At 37.0% G+C, this 25,638-nt stretch overlaps 1 protein-coding gene across 2 annotated transcripts in view; it reads left to right on the top strand.

The window, feature by feature from the left end:
* Nucleotides 1-25,638, top strand: part of CSRNP3 (cysteine and serine rich nuclear protein 3) — a 78,904-nt gene that overhangs the window by 12,870 nt on the left and 40,396 nt on the right. For both annotated transcript variants that reach the window (XM_053982694.1, XM_053982692.1), the window contains exon 2: nt 519-690. In XM_053982694.1, coding sequence (XP_053838669.1) covers nt 543-690 — 148 coding nt within the window. In that variant the 5' untranslated portion in view covers nt 519-542. The remainder of the gene's footprint in view (nt 1-518; nt 691-25,638) is intronic.

Genomic DNA, 25,638 nt, shown 5'->3' with positions numbered 1-25,638 from the left:
ATTTCAGGCATTTGTTAGTACTGAGAATTACATAAATCAGACCTTTAAAATAAATCAAAAGAAAGAATGAGTTTTTTTCTGAACTATATTTATTACAAAACAATTTTTCTAATAAAATGTAACATAATGTTTCTTGGTGCCAAGAAAGTTTTTAATTGTTATATAAAGGTCCATTTTTTATGAATTACGCTGGAGTATTATGCTTGACCTAAATTTGCTCCATAGATGAATATATATGTTTATATATGAGATTGGCTATGGAATTGTCTGCATTGGTAGAATACAGGTAGCATTTGCCTTCTGTCTTAAAGTCAGTGAGATGATAAATATACTGATGATAGGTTGTAGGTTTTTTGATTCCTTCTCGTAAAATTTGTTTAAAACTCTTAGTTAAGGAGCCATTTAGCTTCAGGTGGTATCATCTGACTGATAGGTGAACTCTTTAATGATAAATGAATTGGCAGACCTGCACAGTAGGTGCGTGTTTCAGTGCCTCATTGCCTCTGTTTCTGTTGCAGGTGCATGGTGACAGCATCGCAGCAATGAGTGGAATTTTAAAGAGGAAGTTTGAAGAAGTTGGTGGAACCTCACCCTGTTCATGTGTGTGGGAATCAGATGATGATGTTTCTAGCAGTGAAAGTGCTGACAGTGGAAGTAATGTCCATCCATCTGCTTCTAATCATTTTACTCGTAAGTACTAAAGGGGTGTGTAAGGCATGATGATACTGTGTCTTATACAAGGTGAGAAAGGTTCATTTTACATGTTAGAAATACAGTGAAAGCTTTCTGCTTGTTGTTTGAGGTATTTTATCTGTTTTATTACATTTAAATGCTGGCACTGTGAGGAAGTACTTATTTTTGAAAAAATAACAATTTCCTCTGGTAATTGTTCCTGTGAAAATTTTTATGTCAGAGTGAGTTTCAGAGGAAATTCCATGTTTGTGCTTTATCATTCACATCTAGTTAGTATGACATGTTTTAAGTATATAGGAGAATGTCTTCCATTTTGGGTGATGATTTGGGAGAAGGGGGAATATTGGCAGTAACTACTTTGGAGGTCAGTGCCTCTGCTTGGCATTGTGTGTTCAGAGTTGGGAGGGGTGCACACAGTCTGTGATAGAATCTGATCAGTCATCCTGCCACCTAAGCCAGTGCAGCCATACAGCTTTCAGTCATTTTCTTTCACTCATTACAGGGATAAACAGAGGAACAAAATTGTAATTCTGCCTGAGAGATTATTTATAATATAGTTACAGTACAGTTTTACATAGGAAGAATGGGTTTATTGGAAAGAGCACTGTAACACATTGCTACTTACTTAAGATTTTTCAGAGTCTCTGGAATTTCTCATGTTCTATTAGAACACATATCTTTACAACCAGATTCTGATAGTACTGGTTTTCAGATTCCTGTCCTCTGTTGTGGTTATTTTCTATTAGTCATCAGCTTCTGTAAAACCCAAATGCCAAATTTATTGACAGTCAAAAATCTCTAGATGTAAAATGGAAACCAGTAAGAATATTTGCAAATAAAGATTTTTTTTTTTTCTGTGAGAAAACTGTAGGATTGGGTTGCATAATGTTTGATTATGGAGCAAAACAAGAAAACACACCTTGCTATTTCAGACAACTCTCTTCTCACTACTATATACTATATATAAAACAGGAGGCTTTTAGAATATGTAAGATGTTTGCTCTAACCTCATCTGAGTTCAGTGTAAAATTCTTACCCCCTCAGCCCACCTCATGAAGTAATGTGTTTATTCAGTTACACATACTCCATGAAGTCTTGTCTCATACTGTGTGCCGAAAGCCATTCTGCTGTTCAAAAAAATCTAAAAATATTCATATAAATTCTTCCCACTCTTATTTATCAATACATATGCAGATTCATTTCTTCTCTGAGGGACTGCTGAGACACACAAAAGCAATCTTAAAAATCCTCTATTATGTAATGAATTCCAGTAAACCCTGTCAGTACAGAGTAAGTCTTTGTGATAGTAGAATGTTGTAACAGTATTTTATAAGCTGCATGTAGATTAAGGCTGTTCTTAATAACTAATACTCAATATTATACAATTATATTTGTATTTATTTTCCTGTGGTAGGCTGTCCTATACAAAAATAAATGTTGCGCATATCCAAATCAATTAAATGATTATAGCAGCCCTATCTTGATTTTCTTTTCCTCAGCGGCATCTGTGGAAATGAATGTGCCTTTTTCAGAATTAAAGATAGAAGTCTGCATGCATGTGTACACGTGTGTGTGTTTATAGTGTGAGAAAAGCATAATTGTGTATGTGCTTTTTAAGTGACACATATGTACATGTGCTTGTGTACATATGTGTGCACACGTACACTAATTGTGCTAATAACATACAGAAGCCTTGAGTGATATTTTAAATGTTAATTCTGTGACAGAATGCCGTAGAACTGAAGAGAGAGAAGCTACAGGGTTTTATACATGTTTTTGACTGGGGTCCCAGCTATGGTAACAGAAGAAATATATTTGTCTCTCCCACTGAGATTTATGGATTTGTGTGAATTGGGTACTCTTCTACTAAGAATCCTGAAGTATAATGCAGTAAAAAATAAGTCATGCTGTTCTTTTTAACGAGATTTGAATTGTGTTTTTTTCTTTGTTCCTTGTAAAAAAGTTTATTATTTCACTCACGGGTTGTTTGCTGATTATTTTACTGGAATCAGGATTTCACTTTGGTTTTAATTCCTGAACTCACTGGTAGTGAAGTTAACAGGCAAATTTTGCTGTCTCAAACTTTATCTTAGGTGCAGTTGGAAAGTTTCTTTGTGTATGTGTCAGTTAAACTTCAGTAGGCTACTGAAGCATATTACACACCAACTATGCTCACCCTACCATTAAATGTAATCCTTAAGCAGGGTGGGAATGGGGGTGTGGTGTGAGCATCTGAAGTTGTTTAGCAGGTCTGGAAACTCCTAGATGCTACCATGATAAAACAGAGTTTATTTAAAGCAATTCTAGGAAAACATAGGGAATCCAAATACCTGTTTGCTCTCTGTTCAAAATTTGTGTACCTAGTTATCTTGAAAGAATAAATTAAAGGTTCAGAGGGACAATATGTCAGAGGAAACCAGCTGAACAAAAAAAGAACCCCCTTAAATTTCTCCATAAGACTTAATTCAAGGCTTCTGAGATGGTTATTTTAAGATCTGAGTACTTCCACATCGCTGCTTTTTGTGTTACTTGTAGTTCAGCTAATCAGTTTGCTCACCTACAGTGAGGCCAGTCCAGTAATATTCCTGTGTATTATGACTATTTTCTTTTCAGCAGGGTGATCTCTGCTTGAAGGGCAAGTATTTGCAGTAAGGCAGCCCTGTCACTGAGTAATTATGAAGTGTCAAGTGGTTCCAATAAAAGGCAGGAAGAACCCTGGAATTGAAGTTGGTCTATGATTTAGCTCTTGGTTATGGAGAGGGGAAGACTCTTGTAGCCTGTCTTAGTCAGGAGTAGAGTTATATTTTACAGAGTTTCATGTCATAGGGAAAAAGCCCAAGATAATTTTTGGAATGGAGCTGAACTATCTTGTGTGGGGTGGAGGTCTGCAGATAGAAGTCTTTTTCTGAACAGCATTTTTAAGAGACAGAAACTAATGGCAACACAGGTTATTAAAGTGGTTTGTGTCAGCTTAAAAATACCAAAAATGGGATCTCAGGAATGCTGAGAACATTGACCAAAAGCCCCTCCAGGCTATCTAAGATGTGTGATCAGAGAAATTCAATCCCCTTACAGGATAAGCTTGCATTGAGTGGTTTGAGAAGAGTCTGTTTGCTGTTAATGTAGCCAGTGTGTAAAGCAGGAGTGTTAAATGCTATTACTTTCCAGTCTCTGAACAGATAATTAAAAACAATAATAACACCTATTGTTATAATATTCTTTGTTAGATTTGGGAAACTTGTTGACTCCCTGGTTAAATTCATAGAAATATCTCCAGCACAAAAACCTGAGCCTGCAGACATTTTCCATTGCTCTGTTTTTATGTCATGACTGACTTCAGTTTTTACAGTTTCTATGACAACTGTGATTTTTTGATTGGTAAAGAATCAAGCACTAAAGGATTTTTTGGACCTGTAAGGTATTTTTCCATCAAAGGTGTAGAGTGAAAATATCAAGATGCTTTTCACTAATCAGTATTGAAATTAAATTGCTGTCTCAATGTGGATACCTGTTTGTGGCAGGCTCCACATACACTAATTTTTCAAACAGAACAGATGAGAAAATAACCCTGTTACAGTTGCCAAATAATTATCTGGAAAATTAATGATAATTTATGCTTACAATTTAAGACATTCTTATTTTTCAAATCATGTAGGTATTGACATTCCCAGGTTAACCCTTAAAGAAAGGTACTTGTCAAGACATGGTTCAAAGCAACACAACTGGATTATATTCTGAGATTCTTAGGCAATTTTTGTGAGTCATCAGCAAAATGGAACTTGGGAACTAATTATGAAATTACATTAGATGGGAGTGAAAAAAAAAAAAGAGATTAACAGAATGCACAGGTGAACAGTTTGTGATCATTGGGGAAATACAGAGAGGAGTTAATAAAGAGCTCATCAGGGTGGGAAGAGAGCTTGTGGACTATGTCATATGTGAAGGAAAAGAGAGAAGGAGGTTCCCCAAGATGAGGAGCTTGACAAGCAACAGGGTGTTTTTCAGTAAGAGCAGGAAAGCAGTGGTAACAGATTTTACTTGGTAAATATGTCAGCTTACAGAAAGGGCTACAGATTGGCTGGCTCAAAACTGGGAAAAGGAGGGGGGGCTAATGAACAGAATGAGAACAAGCCAGCTTATAAAGATCAAAGGAATTTAATGCTCCAGGAGTTTGTAAATTCTTAGTCATTGAAAGTGACTCATACTCTTTCACTACATTGATGTATATGGAGCATATTTCAAAAAAAATTAGAAAATTACTGGGAAGAGTGGATTTTGATTCTACAGCACATCTGTATCTGTGCTGCATTTATTAGAGAAAAGCACCTTGCACTCAGAACATATGTATGAGGTCTGGTCTGTATTCAGGAATGTGCACTGTCAGTGGGTCTGGAACCATCTTTTGCCAGCAATTCTTAGTTCAGAATGATGCTAACACAATGTAAGGGATTCTATTTGCTGATCAATATTGTCTGTGAGATTGGATAAAAATTAAACATGATGGTTAGATATTGTACTTGATTTGTTCTACAGAATTAAAATTATACCAGATCATATCTTAGCATATGGTTTTAGACTTTTTATAGCAGTTGCTGTCTCTAGATGCTATTACAATATGCAAAATAATTTTAATAACTTTATAGTCTCATTTATAAAGTCAAAGAATACGAAGTTTCTTTTTTCTCTCACCGGTGATGCATGAAATTTTAGAAATGCAAAATCATGATGACCATGGCTTTTTCGACAAAAAGGGATGAACATGCCTAAGTTCACAGATTTTCAAATTATTTCAGAAGTTTTTCTTTTCAACTAACTTCTAGCTTGAGCTAGTCTCAGATAAAATCCTTCTCTGGAGAAATGATAAGACTGGGTAGTAGGTGAGTTTTATTTTAGTGAAGACTTGCTCCATGGTCTTTGTCAAATAAGATCAGACTTTTAAAATGTGTTTCTAAGGGTAAAAAAGCCTGAAGATGTCTTGGGTACTAAAAGTAGCTGTCCCTGTTTTCAGGTACAAAGAAGCATTATGACCACATTTGGATACCAGTGAAAGCTGTGGGTGGCCTGATACCATTACACTAGCTTCTGTAGGGAAAGAATTGGTGAATCAAATCACAAAGAAGGGGAAAATGGATTTTTCTGTTACCAGTTTATAACTATGAATAGATTCATTTTTGTCTGAAAAAAGTTTCATGCTTGCTTTCTCCTGACTGCTGTATTCTAATGCTCACTTTTATTCCTAGTGAGAGTCCCAGTGGCCTTCAGCAGCTTTCTTTGAATTGCTTTATGTGCTCCTACAAAGCAAATGAAGCCTCAGAAAGATTATCGCGATATCCTCTCTCATCTAGCGCCATGATCAGTACATATTCTTCACTTCATACTAGTTTACAATGTTTCCTACCAGTCTGTGTAAAGTTGGTTTTAAAGATGTTTTGAAATTTAAAGCCAAGTTAGATTCCATGCTTTTGACAGACTATGTTGTCTTACTGACCAGGTTGGATGGGGGAGACCCTGAGCAACATCATCCTCATGGGTGGCATCCCTGCCTGGAGGTGGGAGGTTGGAACTAGATGGTCTTTAAGACCCCTTCCAAACCAAACCATTCTGTGATTGTCCATTACAGTGACCTTCATAACTAATTTCAGGCTGTAGCACCATCAATACAATACATCAATACAGGTGCCATTGTGCAGTGTTTTCTCCTTACTGAACATTGCTCCTCTGTTCTTTGCTCTGATTTAGCCAAGCACTAATTTAGCAGTTGGGATGACTGAACGGAGTTAACTCCAACATAACGGCACTGATACTGTTGGTAGTGAATCTTCTAAAGGAAGCTCCTTCCAGGGGCTTGTGCCAGTTCAAAGGTTTTTTCTCTATCAGTTGATACAGCTGTTGTTTCTATGAACATGCTGAGCTTAAGCCTCTAGCAGTGAACTGGGAACAGCCTTCTCTGGGGTTTGGCTTGGTTGGTCCTTTTGTGTTTTTTTTTTAATAGACTAGCAGTTCTGCTTGCAAAGCAGAGTTAACGAGCAGATGAACTTATTATTTTATCTTGGTGCTTCATAATGAAACCATTCTAATGCTTACAAGAAAGATGCAACTGTATTTTATCTCTATTTACAGTCTTACCAGCCTTCAGTGGTCGAGTTTTACATTCTTATTTTTCTTATATCATTTGTATTGTACTAGGACTTTTGACTCTACTGGGGACCTGGACCTCCTTAAGATGAAAGCTTGTATCTGTATACAGAAAATACAGACTGATTTTCTCCAGTATAAGACAGCAACCACTTACAGTAAATGCATGTAGTTGCTGTCTTATAAACTGCAGGGAGAAATGAATCCATGGAAATTACTGACCCATGGGCAAAGATTTCAAGAACTTTGATTGAAACATTAGGGAAAAAGGAAAGTATTCTGCTTGCTGGAGACTGAATTGACTTCTTCATTTCTTCTTCCTCTGTACACCAGCCCCATCTCCCATGTGTGTTTTAGTCTTACCTGGTGCTCAGGGCAGTCCCCTGATGTGCACTGAGTGTGAAGGTGTATTTAAGGTCCTGATCCTTACAGGAATATAGAGAAATTGAGTATCAATCCTCTCTCTCCTACAAAATACTGTAGTGATGCAGTTAGGAGACTATAAACAAGCTATGATTTCTTTTTTGAATTTGCCAATTCAGTGACTTGAAAACAGTTACATTAATTGTTTGATTCTAAAGCTTTCATGAGCTGTCTCTGTTCTGTGGGGGTTTGTCTATTTGGCTTCCCAGCAGTCTTGCTGTGGTGTCTTGTGTTCATCTACCTGTTCATCTGTCTGTTTTAAGCTTTCGAGAATTTAAAGGAAGTGAGGGGATGTGATTCTTCACAGATGATATTCAACAATATTGATCATCAGTATTTTGTTCACTAAATATGTAGCATTTTTGGTGTTACTGTATGACTACTGATGCTACCCTACCACAATGTATTTATAGTGCTAATAGCATTAAGGCATATGGGCAGAATCCAGTCCTCAAAAGTTTATATTTCAGAGTTTTAAAAAACCCTTAAAAAAAAACCAAAAACAAAACCAAAATCCTACCAACCAAAAAGAAAAAAACAAACCAACCAAACAAACAAACAAAAAAAAAAAAAACAAACCCAGAAAAACTAAACAAAAAATGGAGAGAAGATAAGCAGCTCATTTAGTCTGAACTTATGTAATAGTGATATGACTGTTCTGAAGGCGAAAACCAGTTAGCAGTTATCAAGGACATTGGCTTGTCCTGTTATTTCCCAGTTCACTATCAAAGCCAATTAAGACTCTTTTTGTAATGTGGAGTCTTTTGTATTTTAATGAATTCATCATCAACTATGTATGCCCCAGAGTAATAGTGGTGAGAAAGGGAGTTTCACCATCAAAGTGATTGAAGACTCAATGACTTCATCCCAAGTGAGGCTTCAACTGTTATTATCCGTGGCTCCAGCCTTGTTACATGATTCGTTTTCACTGGGTGCTTGTGTGCAAAATAATAATGTGCCAAGCCATTAACCCCCACTTGGAGTGAAGGTACTGAATACACTGTCATAGGACTTGCTGTGAAGCTTAATGTTAGTGCTTGTTGAATTTCTGAGTTACTGATGTTTAGTGAATTGCTCTGTATAAATATTTTTTGTATTTGCAACTTCTTGTAAAGTTGTTTCTCTCCATTTTGGAAACTCCAGGCTTTAGATACAGACAAAGAACAGATTTCTTAGTACTGAAAAGTAGATTTTGTGTGTTGTCAGCTGGTTATCTGAGTATTTTATTTAAACAAAGATGCTAGGACATGCTTTTGAAAATGTTTAAGCAGGAGTTTTGTTTGCGACTAAACTAATGCCAATTCCAAACTCTTTCTTATTTTAATTGAGGTATGACTGCTAGCAAAGAAAGCAGCCATAGGCAGTGGTCATCTGTAGAGCAATAGTTCAGCAGTGGTTACTATAGCAACCATAGGTGACCTACATTTTACCAAAAAGTGATCATATGTCTTTTTTTTTTTTTTTTAATGGAGCATACCCGTTGATTTCTACTACTATTTTTCATCTTTCACACATAGTTTTATTTAAATAGTATTCTTAGTTTTGAGTGATTAGTGTGAAATAGACATAAAAAGTTTTGGAGCAGAGGTACCATTTCATTGTTACACTACTATTTAAAATTAGTAGAAATTTTTACCTTTGCTGTCAGGCCCAATTGTATGTTCTTAGGAAGAAGGTAAAACAATTTAAGTAGTTACAGTTGCATTAAAGTAATGTAGTATTTGTATGCCTACCAGTGTGTGGTTTATAATGGCTTGCAGTGGAAAGACTTGTTGTGAATTTATCTATTTCACTAACATTACAAGTCAGTAGGCTATGGTATGAATAAAGCTACCCAAACTTTGGACTTTGAATAAGCATCAAAAATGCTTTTGGCTGTAGTAAATTCATCTTGTCATTGCATTTAAGGAAGTGAGAATTTTCTCAAAAAATGAGACTATTCTGCAGACAGACAGAAGAGCAGCTAGGAGAGATGACAAAATGTGACATTTCAAATAAAATGAGTTGGCATTTTAAATATACATTTCTCACAATGAGATTAACACAGAAGATGAGGTGCTGGGTCAGAGCATGTGCCCAAGGAAGGCATTAAATGTTGTGATTTGTCTAGAATTTTGGCTTGCAGATGAGCCAGGCCTGGATTTTCATAAAATTTTGTTAAAATAGGTTCTTCAAGAAAGGATTTACTTTTTTATTTTTCTTTTCTAATTGGGGTGACTTTGGTAGTCTTTAGATAAATGAAGTGTTATACTTTGAATTGTTTATTGTGCTTTGTAGTGTGAAGCAATCTTTAGTTTCATATAAATGAAGGACAGAGAAATCTACAATAGAGGCTTTTGAGACCAAATTTTATTTTTCATAACTTAATGGATCACCTGCTAATTACTAAAACCCTGTCACAGCCATGAGAGTCTATCATGGCATTTTGTGGGACTACTAAGGACTGACGTGAATCTATTCAGATCCATATTTTGCAGTCCTTCCTTACTGTTCCCATGTGCAACATCATATGTATCCTGCAGCTGATAATGGAGCCACCTCCCTATGTCTCCTATATTTTCCATTTTCTCCTCTACCCACGTGTATTTTGTAGCCTGTTTATTGCTTTGAGGTTTATACAGCCCACTCGGGTTCATCCATACTGCATGGCATGCTTTGCACCAGCACTTCAGTCATGTGTTATTGTATTAGCTATAGACTCATTTGTTTGCATACCTCAGAAAAGAAAATGTTATTTGTTTGTTACCTTCTTTCCTGCTTCAGAAAGCTGGAGTTGGATGCTCTATGTCCATCTGTGTACACTCTGATACATGCAAACAGCAGCAGTAGTTGGCATTTTAAAGTAGTATTGGCAAGAAATATTAATTACTCGTGTGAAACAACCACTACTAAATGCTTTTGGGAGTTGATGTAGTTTGCCTTAATGATGCCGAATTTAATTGTCACCTACACTTCCTGTGTCATGATCAAAAACTTTTTTTCCTCAAATCATTTTGATCCTAAAAATTCTTACATATCCCTTAAGCAGAATGTCACAATAGCAAGCATCACAGCCCTGATTCTCAATATAATAGCTAAGACAATATGTAAGAGCTGTATGCCCAGAGAATTATCGCCTGTGCTGAAGGAGGATATGAAAACCACCAGAGGTCTAACTGGAGTCTGTACCAAAGCTAAGACCAACTAAGTTAGGATTCCTACATTATTTTAAAGCCAGTTCACAAGTGTTGGGGGCAGAATGGAAAGGGACACTGTGCTGGTTTTGGCTGGGATAGAGTTACTTTTCTGCACAGTGCTGGTAGGGGGCTGTGTTGTGGGTTTGTGCTGAACACAGGTTGATAATTCAGAGCTGTTTTGCTTTTGCTGAGCAGGGCTTGCACTGAGCCAAGGCCCTTTCTGCTCCTTGTACGGCCACACTGGAGAGGGGGCTGGGGGTGCCTGGGAGACACAGCTGGGACAGGGGACCCCAAGTGACCACAGGGACATTCCAGACCACATGACATCATGCTCAGCATAGAAAGAGGGGGAAAAAAGAGGAAAGGGGGAGGACATCTGGAGTGCCAGTGTTTGTCTTCCCAAGTAACCTTTCCCTTGACGGGGTCTTGCTCTCTTGGAGATGACTGAGCCTGCCTATCCGTGGGAAGCAGTGAATTAATTCCTTGTTTTGCTCTGCTTGCATGTGTGGCCTTTGCTTTCCCTATTAAACCCATGAGATTTCCAGCTTTTACCTTTTGATTCTCTTCACAGTCCTGCTGGTGGGGCAGTGGGCGAGTGGCTGCCCAAGGCTTGGCTGCTGGCTGGGGTTAAACCATGACACAAACAAGCATCTCTAATGGCAAAGCTGCTGTCACTGCCTTGTGCCATCAGCCCCTTCTCTCTATATGATGACCACAATTTTGAAGTATGGATTAAATGTTCGGGATTTTTTAGTTTTGCTTTTCCAAAAACTATATCCAAAAATGTATTTTAGAAAGATATCCAACCTCACTTTAAGGACTTCAACAGATGGCAAGTCTGTCACCTGCCATGGTAAGCAGGATTAATGTTTAATTGTCCTTGCAATTACTGAATTTTGCCCTGCTCAGTGAAATACAGGAAGGTTTTCAGACTCCCTGTTGTGTCAGAGCAGGAGTACCTCACGTGTACCAGAAATCAAATGTGCATGCTGGCTGTATGATCATTTATTTTTTATATATCAATATGCTCTCTGAATTTTTTCACCCTAATATGGTAACTTGGTTTCATTGCAAACAAACAGAATTTTCTGTTTATTCTGTGAGTTTGCATATGGCATCACATCATTTTTGATAGAAATTCTAAGACTTTGTTGGTATCATTTTAACAGTAATGAGACATAAATTTCATTCTTTAAAGGACATATTAAGGAAATGTCTACAGACTGAAAACATGATTTCAGAGGTCTAAAAATCTCCTGAGAGAAACTGGCGTTCTTTGAGATCACAAGGTCAGTAGTGCAGTAGTAGTTATTCATGTGCATATATCTCTACAATTATACAAGTCCAATTTCATTTTGTACTATTTGATGGTACAAAACATGATGCTATATTTTACATCTCTGCAGGGATTTTGATTAACACTTTTGGAAGAACGTAACTAAAAAACACCCAGTTTTCCAGCTGCACCTTTGTGTTTAAAAATGCTTAAAATTCATGCTGAAACCTATTGTAAAATGACCAACATAATTTTGAAGAAACATGTTTTACCCATATCACATGTAAGAGGAAGGAATTGCTAGCCGACTGCAATTCTGCTTTGAGTTTGTTTGGTTTTTTGTTGGGCTTTTCTTTTTGTTTATTTTAAATATCCAAAGACAAGGTCCTTGTCCACCATTTATCTTTACACTACAATCTCTGGCTAACAACAAAGAGGGGAAAAAAGATTACCACCACAACAAAACAAACATCCGCCAAACAAAAAAGCAAACCAAACCCCTTCTACAGCTCTTGAAATGACTCTGCATTCACAAGGTCTGAAGAGTGATGAGGATGAAAAATTTACATGTTCAAATCTCATTCCATTGTTTTAAAATGGGGAGAGTGGAGAGACAGAATAGATCACTAATCCAATTGTGCTAGAACAGCTGCCCAGATACAGCAACCGTGAAATCTGTGCTAGCAACCTGATTAAGTTGTTTTTTAACCACTGTGTCATCTAACTTAGCTCTGTGTGCAGTATGAGGGTATCTGGATTCAGTGGCTGCTTTAAGACATTTTAGCTCTTGGGGCTGAAGCCTGATGAGAGTTCCTGTACAAATGCAGTGTTTGCAGCCTCTCCAGTGGTGCTGGCTTGGGGCTGGATTGTGCACTTGGCGCAGGAGAGATGTGAGACAGAGATTTACCAAAGGCTATAAATTTCTGAAGGGGACAATCACCACTATCACAAATGCAACAGTTTTCCCATGTCAGGATCTATAAAACTGCAGGACAGCTGAACAGAGGATATTTCAGGAACAAATGATGGCATAGTCTTATTTTTAAAAAGGACATAATTTAATTTTATGTGATGGTGCCTGCATTTTAATGCATAGCATAATAAAGCCTGAACCCTTTGGCTGAGGTCAGCCTATCTAGTAGTGTCTTCTTTTAGGAGTAGTTAAGCATATAGAGGAAAAATTCTTCTCTTCCCATAAATACTTTCCAGTGGTTAAGTTCAAGAGCTTTTAATTAGAAATCACAATATATGCGAACTTGGAAGATTTCTGTGAGTATAAATTCCCTCATAGCACTTTTTACCTAGAAATTAGAAATACAGAATAAAAAGATAAGAAGACCTGTCCTATGTTGCAATTGCTGTAAAATTTATGTTGTAGTACTTGGGGTTTGTGTTACAAGTTGTGTTTCCTTTCTGAGAGTTTTGCTCAGGTGCCAGTATTAGCTAAAATTAAATAAATAACTATTTACTGGGGATAACAAAATCCACTATCCAGAGAGCAAAATTAATTTGTACGTTTGTACTTCTTATGATGATGATGTAAGCGATAGAAATGCATGACTTGCCCATTTCAGGGCTGGGAGACAGTTTAAAAACCCAACGTAATTCCACTGGAGAAGGTATGTAATACATAAAGAATAAGCACTTTGATAGTATCTCTACCCTTTTGTCTGGTAAGACACAGATTTTGTTGATAGTATGATGTAGTGTTTGAAATGTGACACAGGGAATTCAGAGACTTACATTCTATCCTCTAGAGTTTCCTTCCTTTGGGAATTTGAAGAATTCATTAAAGAAATCTGGCCAGAGGAGATTCAAGCTCTCTTTCAGAAAGGTGCTTAAGTTGGATTCATGGTTAATCAAAATAATTGTGCTGGGACCATTGGTTTCTAATACTTGTTCTCACTCAAATGGGGCCTTAAAAAATCAACCCTCTAAAATGGCAGCAGAATGAGTAGTTAAGGATGCTGATGAACAATTTCCAAAAAACATACTATTCACAATATTTTAAGAATCTCTTTCTTTCTACCTCTATTTCTTCATCACTATCCCTATTATCCTTTTGATTGTTTGAAAAGCATTATAATTCAGTGGTCTGGTTTAGTACTTAAGTAAGTCCTAGACACATTCTTGTTATTTCTAATCCATCAAGAGTACCCAACAGCTCCTTTATTTTCTTTATACCAGTCTAATGAGGTCAGAAAGGTCAGAAGAAACTAGCAAGAAGGGTCAGAGTGGCTTATGCAAGGGTCCTTTTCTGTAGGCTGATATTCAGCATGCTGGGAATAGGTCTGGCTATAGTATTTGCAATCTGCAGTGAAATAATGACATGAGCAATTTGACAAGGAGGCTTCATTATCCCTTCCCACAAAATGTATTTCTACAACTAGAGCAATTAGTAGGGATTATCTCTGAGAGGAGAAATAAATGGCTTTTAACTGCTTCATGTGTACTAAAATCCTACTAGATGCTTTAAATTTTTCCCATGTGGAGAATTTATTTTGTCTCTTAAATTCAAGTGTCAGGATATCACCCTGTATCAGAACGAACAACACTTTCCCATCCACTTACTGATCTAACTTAGAAATAGAATCCTGAAGTTCATGTCAGACTTAAATTTCCAGACTTAACACTAAAATTTTCCATCCCCTCCACCTATTATTGCTGAAAGTGCAAAATATTTTCTTCCTTTAATTGTTTTGACTTGTTCAATGAAACAGGTTCTCTAAAACTGGTGGTCTTGAAGCAAACCTGTTACTTGTAACCACCAAAAGCACAGTTGAGGGATGGGTAACAAAAGATACTTGGTTAATTTTTTAAAATTTTATTTTTTTTTTTTTGAATTGAAATGCTAGATATGGAATAGTTAAACTGCGCAAAGTCCTACAGAAGTCCTGGTTACAAGTGGATTTCAGGATGCAACTGGTTATGCAAACTGATTTCATATCTCTACTGCTAGCAGTTCAGTGGGTTCTTCTTTTTGCAATCCAGAGAAATGTTTTGAAATACAGCCGTTCGTTGAAGTATTAATAACACCTGTATACTGATAATAAGAGTAGTGTAGTGTTTAATAAGTGCTTGCCATCCTATTTGTTACCAGTTTTTGTTCTACTGCTCAATTGTATGCAGTCTGGCTATGGTTTGAGAGTCCTCATTGGTTACCCATTGTCTAGTAAAAATTCCTCTACATTTTATTTGACATTTGTTATGTGGCTATCTCAACTTTTGGGTTTGTTTTCTGAAGATTTGACTTTGGCTGATGACTGGTGTTGGCTAGAGACCATAGTGTTGGATACCACTGGCAGATTCACCTTATTTGTATGCGTGGAACAAAACAATGGATGTGCAGACAGGCAGGAATTTTCATTTCTGGTTCAGGCTGTATTTGACTCAGCTGTCAGCTTGTCTAGTGTTTGGGTTTTGGCATTTCCCACACCCATTGATAGTCTGAGGTCACTGGTATATTTTCACCAAATTCTCTGCTTTTTTATAGCAGAGTGAAACCTTTCAAATCTTGCTCTGCTTGCTCAGTGCACTTGGTGAGATTTGCCACTGTGTTTGCTGGAGGGTTAGGATGCAAGAGAGCACCTTTTTATTGCTTTTTCTTTTTTAATGGATAGAATTATGTTCCTAGCAAAAATAGGCCATCAATGCCACAGTATGTTATTTCTGGTATTCTCATTCAATTAATTTTTCTCTGTCATTCATTTACTTTAGGACCCATGTGCCCTATTTTTTGCACATATGTATTAGATAAAAATATATTTCTTAGATCTCAAAATAAACATTTTGGCCTCATCTTTCACAGTTCATCTTCAAGAATTTACTATATTTCATCTTCTGAAATGTTGCCTTTTTGAAATGTTGAAATGTTGTGCCTTTTTCCACTTTTAGTTCTTTTATTCTTTATTCAGTTTAATTCAGTTTGTTTTTGAAAAGTCATTTTGTTCCTTCCATATCTTACAACTTTCTGTAAAGTTATATTTTTAGTGGCCTTTTCATTCCCATCTGTACTTTTTCTGGTTAATCTAAAAAAAAAGAAAAGCTTATGTATAGTGTCTGTGCTAACACCACATGTATCCTTCTCAGATTTTTACTGTAAGATTGTTTTCCAGTTAGCAGTTTGTCTCTCCTCCGAGACAGTTGACTGAAGACTGGGGTCTTCAGCTGTGAAGCAAAAGAAAAATTATATGCAAACTTTTTAGCAATTTCCATCTCAATATCAAAAAATCCCAGCCTTAAAAAAATGCATTCTTGCTGTGTTCTCTTGTATATCTCAATACTGCTTTAAAAGTGATGTTAATTTGACCTGTTGATGCATCTATTTGTATCCCCATTAGCATCACTTTTTAGTGTCATAAATGCATTCTTTGTCTCTGCCTCTTGAAACAGAGGCAAGTTTTTGATCTTTTCCTGCCCACTTACCAGTCAGGGTTCACTAATATTGATAACTTTAAATTTTTTAAAATCTCATGCTGTTTCAAATGTTTTGGAGCAGTTCCTGCAAATGTATTTAATTGGTTTTTAAAATTTCTTTTAAAACTTGCCTTTGTCATTATGTGTATAAAATTGTCAGTTGTCGTGCAAAAATAACTGTTACAAGATGACAAGCTCTTTGTTTTCTCTGCAATGCTAGGTCTTTGAATCCATCGCTGCTTCCTGCTTGACATTTAAGATACTTAGCTTCTAAGATTATATATCAGGTTATATATAGCTTTTAAGGCTGTAAATGCCGTCATTATTGTGGTATACTAATTTAAGGCATCAGGCGAGGTTTGTGGGGAAATTAGCATTTTTTAATTAGATTAGCTTCTACAGCTAGAAAAGTAGGCAGGCTTTTGTGTCTCTGACCCCTTTCTCATGTCCTCAAAGGGTTTGGTTTTCCTACTCATCTCAGTTTGTCTACTTCAAGATACTGCTGTTCTCTGCAAACTGCCTGTGTCATTGCTTGACACACTGAATGTCACGACAAGGCTGGCAGTTGCTGATCTGGATCTGTTCCTCTGTGATTATGATCATAAAGCAATTTTTGAGTTGTTTGCAATTTTGCAACTACAGAAAGGAAAAAGATCAGCACAGAGCATGTACCAATTTGCTGTTGTAAGTATGTAGCAAGCTAAATGTGACAGCTTTTCAGGAATTCTCACAGTGCTGGAGATAATAAGAAAAACTGCAGGATACATGCTGCACAGTTATGAACTCATTGCCATTGTAAATGACACAGAATATGTTTTCTGAATGTAAATGGGCCACTCCTGTCTCTCAATCTAAGACACCCAGGGCAGAAAGAATATCATTTGCTCTGAAAAAGTAGAATGTTTGGGACCAGCAAATCTCTGTATTTCTTGAAATCTTAAATGACTGAAGTCTGCATTTGCAATCCTGTATCCTAGAGCCTGTGTAAGTATACATAGGGCAGGAGAGCAATTCCAGGCTGGCACCTAGAACAGTGCTACTGTCACTGACATCTGTCTACCCCAGAAGATGGAAAGAGAGAGCCAAGGATCTTGACTTCCTGCTCTTCAGTCAAAAAAACTAGTGAGTTCCCCTATGAGCTTGGAGCTGTTGATGTGGTAGAAGTCTGTTAACAGCAAATGACAGCTGGTGCTGTCAGCTTGCACCTTTGCTGTGACCTGGAAGGTCAAAATAGACACAATGACTATGCTATTTTGAAATATCTGACAAGCCTAGTATTATCTCAACTTAATACAGCAGAAATAAACATGGTCCTCATGTTCCTAAAAGGGAAAATATTATGATGGAAACAATATTATCCTCAGTGCCTAAAGATGTTAGGCCAATGAATTAATCCCTTTGAGAAGTCACAATCATTGCAGGGATGCCAAAAAACATGCTGAGTTGGTAATTGCTTCTTTTCTGCAACATAGGAAACTGTCAGATGATGCAACTTCGTATCAGGTGATATCAGCCGTCCCTGCAGTTTTCTCTGTGCCATAAATCAGTGATCCTAATGCAAAGTATTTGAATGTAATCCTGGTTGAAAGTCTAATTTATTTTTTTAAGATGTTCACTGGAAAATATGTTGAATAATGATTTTAAAAGGGGGAAAAAAGTTCCTCCTCTGCAAGTGCACCAACACAAGAGGCTGCAGTCTTTAGGGACTGTAGTCTCACATCCTCAACCCTTGGGTATTGTACTGCTGTCAGAGTGATAAGTGTGTCTACTTAAGATTGTGAACAAAAAAAATCTAACGGAAACATTAAGTTCTCCAGCTGGTAGGTTTCAAGCAGTTTAATTTAAAAAAAAATCATGATGGTATTTGAAATGCTGAAATCTTGAAAGATATTTGAGCTATAAAAATGCTCTAATTAAAGTCATTATTTAGTTCTGATCTCTTTTAGGTAGAAGTCTTAGATAAAACAGTCACTCGATAACTACTTCTACAAAAGAACTTCCAAACTTGATCGTGTTGCAGAAATGTTGATCCTTGCACAATCTCAGGGCATATGGCTACCACACTTAACCCTTTATGCTCTTGGAAAATCAGACCAAAACCACAGTGTTTTGAACTTCGAATATCAGCTGAAAACAGTGTAATCAAATTAAAAATCAGTCCATTTTGATCTCTGACGTTATACGAGAGCATCCTGGAACTGTCCACTGGTTTGCTAATATGAATGTGGCTATTTAAATGCTGCTATCCATCTTCTTCCTATATGAAAGAAATGACAGTCAGTGTTCTTAGAAAGCATATTTCTGAATTGGACTGGCTTATTTTCATAGTAAGGGTGGGGAGGGACCTTAAAGATCATCTAATTCAAAGGCCTCTGCCACGGACAGGGATGTTACCCACTTAGAACAAATTGCCCTATCCAACCTGACCTTTAACACTTCCAAGGAGGGGACATCCATAAGTTCTCTGGGCAGCCTGTTCCTATGCCTCACTACCCTCTGACTAAAGAATTTCTTCCTAATGTCTTATCTAAATCTTCCCTGTTCTAGTTTAAAACAGTTCCCCCTTGCCTTGTCACTGTCTGGCCATGTAAAAAATTACCCTCTCTCTTTTTCGTTAGCCCCTTTTAAGTTCTGGATGGCCACAGTGAGATCTTCCTGAAGTCATCTCATCTCTGGGCTTAACAGCCCCAGCTCTCTCAGCCTGTCCTCACAGGAGATATCCTCCAGCCCTCTGATGGATCTCTGTGGCTCTTCTCAGGACCTGCTCTAACAGGTCTGTGTCTGTCTTGTGCTGAGGACCCCAGAGCTGGCCTCAGTTCCACAGATGGACTCTTTTGACAGTAGAGGGGGAGAGTCAGCTCCTTTAACCTGCTGGCCACTCCTCTTTTGGTGCACTTGGATTTCTGGGCTGTGAGAGTATACTGCTGGCTCAGGTACTTTCTGAAACCTTAGAATGTTGCAATGGCATAGTAAAAAGATTGCTGTAAAAGTACAGCAGTTCAGCTTTTAACTTGATGGAAATTATATATATATATGCTAGGAAAATTATTTTGGATGCTAAAGTATATGAAAAGATTTTTCATTTAATTTGTTTAACACTGATGTTAGGGCAAGTTAAATCATTATTGTGTTTTTAGGGTAGGAGAAGGAAATTTCCTGCAAAAGACTTTTACTTTATTAATGTAGGCTGCTGCCATGGAACATTTGGGGGAGGTGGGGTCTGGGGAGGAATTGTGTTCTGTTGTGCTGGTAGAGAAAACTCAGCATAAGCAATAAAGTTCCCATTGCTGTGCTGATGTTATCACTGATGCTGGTAGACAAACAAAGAAGTAAATAAAAATTATTTTCAAGCTCTCCTAGATACACAAGAAATCAATGCTGGCCAAATGGAAATGGACAGAATTATTAAAGAAGAATCAGTTTGTATTCTTTAAAGGTTATTTGAAACAGCACAAAGTACCTTACAACCTAGAATTCAGTGTTTTTTCAAGCTTTAAATCATTGTGTTCTATGTGGGTTATACAAAGGTGGGAAGAAATGTTTTAGCAGATTCACTTCCTGTGGAATGAGATCCTAAGCTGATGTTCAGCAATTCTAGGCAGGCACCTTTTATTTTAGAATTTAGATATCTTCTTGTCTATTAGATTGAAAGTCCACTATGTAACATTATGTGTTTTATTCTAAGTAGTATGTTGAAAATATCTTGTGCTTTAAGTTGGAATGCTTCATAAACTAACTGCTGTAAAATGTAACAAGCTATTTACATTGCTGCCTAGATAGGTCTGTGTGTCTGGTATATTTTCACATCTGTCTCCTCTCAAAATACTTGTTTCTATGGTAGATGGAAACAAATTTGAAGATTGTAACAATAAAAAATACATCTTTCTATGGAAGACAAAAACGGAAGAGCTTGTCTGCTTCACTGTGGAAGCTGACAAAACAAGGAATGAGGGAATGTCAATGGCTTAGCAGCAGTGGAGCTTTAGGAAGGTCAGTTGATAACTAGTCCAGGAAGGAAGGACAGTCTGCTTCCATCTGGATTTTTTTCCTGTTCCAACTGCATTGACTCAGTAAACTTCTTTTTGGTTCACTATGGTACAGAAAGGGAACTAGAAGAACCAAACAGCTGGAGAAAGAAAATACTAGCTATCATGTTTGCTTCAAATATGTCCTAATGTATTTACTTTGAAACTTTTTCTGGTCAACAGCCAAGTGAAATTTTTAAGTTGGAAAATCATACTATGAGAAAAGGTGTGCTTAGTGACCAAGCAAAGAAAAGGGATGGAGTAAGAAGTATTTCAGTTAATTATAAGCCAAAAGGCACCTTTGTTTCCTCTGTTTATGTCTTATAATTTCTAAACACACCAGGCATACTCTGTGTAGTTCTGAATTACTCCTCAGCATGGATCATGTTGGAATGTCTGAGGTGTCATGGAAACTGAATGAAGAAAAGCTGGCTTATGAAGCCATACCAGACAGCACAGGCAATTTCTTTTCAAGTATCTTTTTTTTTTTTTTTTTTTTTCCTCTGATAGAAGACTTTGCTCTTTCAAATAGAACTTACTTTGTTTTATTTCAAAGAATCCATGCTTTTCTGGCATTTTGAACGATGGCTATACCAAGCATTACATTATTAATTATTTGCTTTGGTTATTCATATCATCTGAAGAAACAGCAGTGAAGAGATTCTTTCGCTACTTGGCTATACACCTCTCAGTACACTAGTTTGCCTGCCAAAGTTAGTATTTCTTTGATTTTGAGAAAGATTGTGAAAGGAAAAAGAAACTCTCTGTGTTTACTGGAGAGGAATATTTTTGTTTGTGTACAGTAACTCTTCTAAAGAGTAGTATTTTTCAGCACTGTTTTCTGAAAGGAAGTGTGCTCTCCTCTGGGATACCAGCCTGGAAGAGGTTAATTTTATCTTGGAAAAATGTAGCTTATGTAAGATGTAGCAAGAATGTATCATTAAAAACAAGGTTTTCAAGACTTGTGCTAAAAATCATTGGGAAGGGATATGCTGTGCTATATACCACAGTATGTGTAAAGAGAATTCATTCTTAATCTGTGCCAGTTTTTTTCCCCATGATTTAAAAAGCTGCCTCTGGTCAAGCAGATATTAAGAGTCAGAAAAAAAGCAAACTATAGATAGTGTCCTTCAAATTGGCGTGGCAGGGTAAGGGTGCCAGAAGTAGAAGTGAAGGACAGCAATGCCAGCCTTATACTGACATGCCAGGAGTCACTGTATGAAGTTTGGTGATGGGATTGCTTGAGTGCCAGAAATCAGAACAGCTGCTCACAGGCCTGCCCCTCACTTATAAGCTGCTTTCTCCATCTATCTGTTGATCTGAGGATATCACCTTTCAAATAGATTTTGTCTATTTCCATTCATTTCACTGACTAGACTCTTATTTCAAAACATGGTTGTATTTCTTTGTTGAGAATGCCATTTATGAATGAGTAATATTTTCATATTTGTGCAGTTCAGGAACCCAAAGAATGTCATTCCTCCTGTCATGGCAGGCTGTGGAAATCTATCAAGCCCTAGTATTTGGAACTGAATAGTTAACATGACACTGCTTGAAGATTGTTTAGCTGTGACTGATCTAGAGAAAGCTAGACATTTGGGCCCAAGGTGAGGAAATTTATTTGATTAAATTATATTTGGTCTAGAAAGAAATATGTAGAATTTATATTTAAGATTATCCTACCCCAGTGTTACTGACTGTAATTTTAGATTAATTAATATTACACTGTTTTCTCCTTGGTGAGCATTTTTAACTCTGTAGAACTTCCGTAATGGCACAATTCCATGGGAAGTTTGCAGCTATGCCTCATCCTGAATTCAATTTAGAGGAGTTTGCATGGGCAAGGTTTATAGATCTTACCGAAGAAATGACCACAAATCATCTATTTCCAAGCCTAAAAGCCAGTGCTGAGGCATTTAGAGCTGCTGCTGTAGCTCATAAATTGTAAGCCATGGCATACAAACCATGCTGTTTGTAAGAGCTGGAGTAGAGCATGGTCCACTGAATACATTTTCTAAATCCTGGACTTCAAATCTTTTTTGTCACTAAAAGACTGTAGAAGTTTCAGCAAAACCCTCTGTTTACTTAACTGGTATGGAAGTTATTACATTTCTGGTGTACTTGAAGAAACCAGACCTCTTGCATTTTATTGCAAGGTACAGGATTCCAACCTTTAGAATAACAAGGCATTGAGTGGTGCAAGTTGTCTCTTTTTTGTTTCATGAAATTGAACAGTGCTCTTCCCATAAGTTTGATTCTTACGTGATTCATCCAACTATGATACAGGATACTGAACAGCAGATTAAGTTTGATACCCAACAAAATAATGTAGTTTTATTAGGTGGAAATGATTTGAAGTTCAAATCATGGGCTCAGTCTGGTTTGTGATATATGGCTGGTTTTGGGTTATTGTGGGTCTTTGGGTTTTTGTTTGGGGTTTTTTATTTGTTTTTTAATTCTGTCCAAGATATGTATTTCAATGCATGTAATCTTTATAAAAGTACTTGAGTCTAAATGCATATAGAGTAGGATAAACCAGGATTTATAAAGTTATTACTCATTAATGATGGTGATTACTGAGAGTCCAAATTTCCTTAACCACTTCACTTTTCCTGTAGCTTCTGTGAAATGGGAAAGCATAAGAATGTTCCTATTAATTTTCTTACAAAGTAGATCTGGAATCTGACAGTTTACCCATATTTACAGATGGTCAGAAGGTTCTTGATTTGTTTCCATTTGGATTCACAAGGAACCTTTTATTTGAGAAAAGAGAGCCCTTGCTTACCTTGACTCCCATGGGAGACCCTGGGTGGAAGAGACTGCTAAGCATTTGTATTCTCCCACTGTTGTTTCAAGGAGAGGTGAATTTGGATTCTCCTGAAGAAATCGTGGCTGTTACAGGAGGGGTATCAGGAAATATTGTCTCATTTGAACCTCTTCCTTCTGTGGTGTGACAAGGGAGACCTAGGTTTTTACTCCTGTGAATCTCTTGGGTGATCTATAATCCCTTTTGTGGTGGCAGAAATGCCCTTCCTCAATAGTATGTTTGGGCAGAAATTCAGCAGTGTGGCTCTGACAAAGACTTCTTCTATTTTGTAACTCTGTGAGAAGAGAGGATGGGATGGAATATCATTTAGCTACCTAAAAATGTCAAGTTATACTTAGGAAATTCAAAATCCCACTATGGAGGATTGAAGCTTCCCTCCCTCCCCCCACCAACCTTGAAGAAGTGATTAACCGAGGGTGCCTCTCAGCATGGAGACTGCCTCCTGCTATTGTCTCCTGCAGAAACAACTCTTTGCTGTGAACTGGTTTAACTGTATCATGTCCTTGAACATGTTTTCCTGTAATCACCTTTCAGGATTTGAGGACTGTTCCATAGTGTATATAACAACACACAGAAAAATGTGACAATAGTACTCTTTTCCTGACCAATTTTTGTTCTTTCTATATGTCAAATGTTTGCATTTTCTTTTTTCTCCTAGTGCTACTGCAGCAAAAATGCGTGCCTTTTGTTTATGTCTTCCTACATGAGCATTGTGACATCATCAGTGGTATTGCCAGGGGAAAAAAATATGCATAGCTGTAGCGAAACCAGCTGCTCGTTAGCAATCTTTCTAGTCTGCTTTCATTTCTTCTCATTAATGTATGCACAGGAGTGTTTCCTGCTTAAGAGACATGGAAGGTTCTCAGCCACAAAACATCTGCTCAGTCCTTGTCTTTGGATAGATGAAAATGGTAGCACTTCAGAATACACTCATTCTTGATAATGGCATTTTTAAAAACTGAAATGAATGTAAGAGCATAGAAGATACTCATTACTGGATTTAGTTGTAGGTAATTCTGAATCCTTTGCTAACTATCTTGTATAATTCAGTGTAATCATAGAGACTGCATATCAACTGTTACAAAACCGTAATAATACAAACCGAGCAAGATGCCAAGAACAATAAAGAAATGAGTTTTGTCATTGATTTGCCTGGCGACATGGTAAGGCGAATGAATCTGTTAGTCATGCTTGTCCCTTCTTCCATGCAAATCAGCAGCAAAACTTCCACTGACTTTGATAGGACCAGAATAATGCCAACCATGAGCTACAAGCTGTCATTTATTCTAATGAGAGAGATCTTAAATAGAATAAGGAGCTATTTCATTTGTGGAATGTTAATGAGAAAACAGTTTCTTTTGCTATCTCATGTTATCAAAATGCTCTGAATTATTCTAGAGATAATTGACTGTTTTGTAGAATAGCTATATCTTTGCAATGTTAATATTATGGATAATTGCGTGTTCGGTACGAGTTTTCAGGGCGGAGGAGAGATGTTCATTTATCATCACTAGCTGTTTGTAGAAAGCTAGCTTTAAATTAGAATATTCAGGGAATTCACTCTGCAGTAGGAATCAAGCTATTTCCAAATATTCTAGCATGGAACCCTGATACTGATAATGGACCAGTGAAAAAAAAATTAATATTTACTTTTTTCTGTAAGGCCTTTTTGTAATTTGAATTTAGATATTCACTTACTCTAATATGAAATACTCAGGTAAATATTGACTTTTTAAGCATTATAAAATGTTATTTAAATTCATAAGTTTTTGTTCAAAATAAACAAGAAAACCCAAGCCAATAAACCAAATGCATGCACGCACACACACAAAAACAAACCCCAGAGCATCACCAACTATTATGAAGAAGAGATTAGACTTCACTGTATTACATAATTTGTCATTTGGATTTGAGAGTAATCCCTGCTCAAATGGCCAATTCTTATTCACCTGAGTAGCCTCACTGAAGTCAGCAAAACTAATTTTAAGACCAAAGATTACATGGTAATGCCCTTGACTGATGAGACAAATTTAAATTAAGGGGCTGTTTTTTAGGTACAGTTTTTCATTTGGAAGCTCGTCCTCCACATAAAGGATAAACACTGGCAGATTAAGTGTTTGTAAAATATTACTTCTTTGGAATATTAATTTCAGTGTGCACTGTGTGCAGAGCAATGCAGACAATGCATGGTTTGTGCCACTCCCCACAAGAAAAAATTGATTGTAACAAATCTCTTGAATTTCTTCTTGGACCAGTGTTACAGTGCGCATGATAATAATAATTAAAAAAAAAAAAGTTCAGGGGATTTCCATAACAACCACTGTCTTAATGAACTAAAGAAGCCTTAGAATTTGTTGTTCCTTCCTCATAGTAGACCTCAGCTGATAAAAATATCCATAGCCGGTGAAATCAGTGGCATGCCTGGCTTTCTCAGACAAAACTCCCATGTGATCACACAGGCAGCCTCAGTGAGCCCGAAGCTGCTCAGCAAGCAGTAGGTAATGAGTCTTTGTGCAGAGTGAAGCTCTTGTGGCTGAACAATAAAGCATATGGTACCAGCAATAAAACACAGTGCTGGGAAATTTAAGAAGATTCTGCTGGAAGTGGGAAGACAGTGAATATGTCAAACGTTATAAAATGACGATCAATCTGGTTTGGGTCCTAATT

This window comes from Vidua macroura, chromosome 7 (assembly GCF_024509145.1).
Source record: "Vidua macroura isolate BioBank_ID:100142 chromosome 7, ASM2450914v1, whole genome shotgun sequence".
NCBI classification, from domain to species: domain Eukaryota; kingdom Metazoa; phylum Chordata; class Aves; order Passeriformes; family Viduidae; genus Vidua; species Vidua macroura.
The sequence above is the reverse complement of the archived record's forward strand: the minus strand, read 5'-3'. Positions and strand labels throughout refer to the sequence as shown.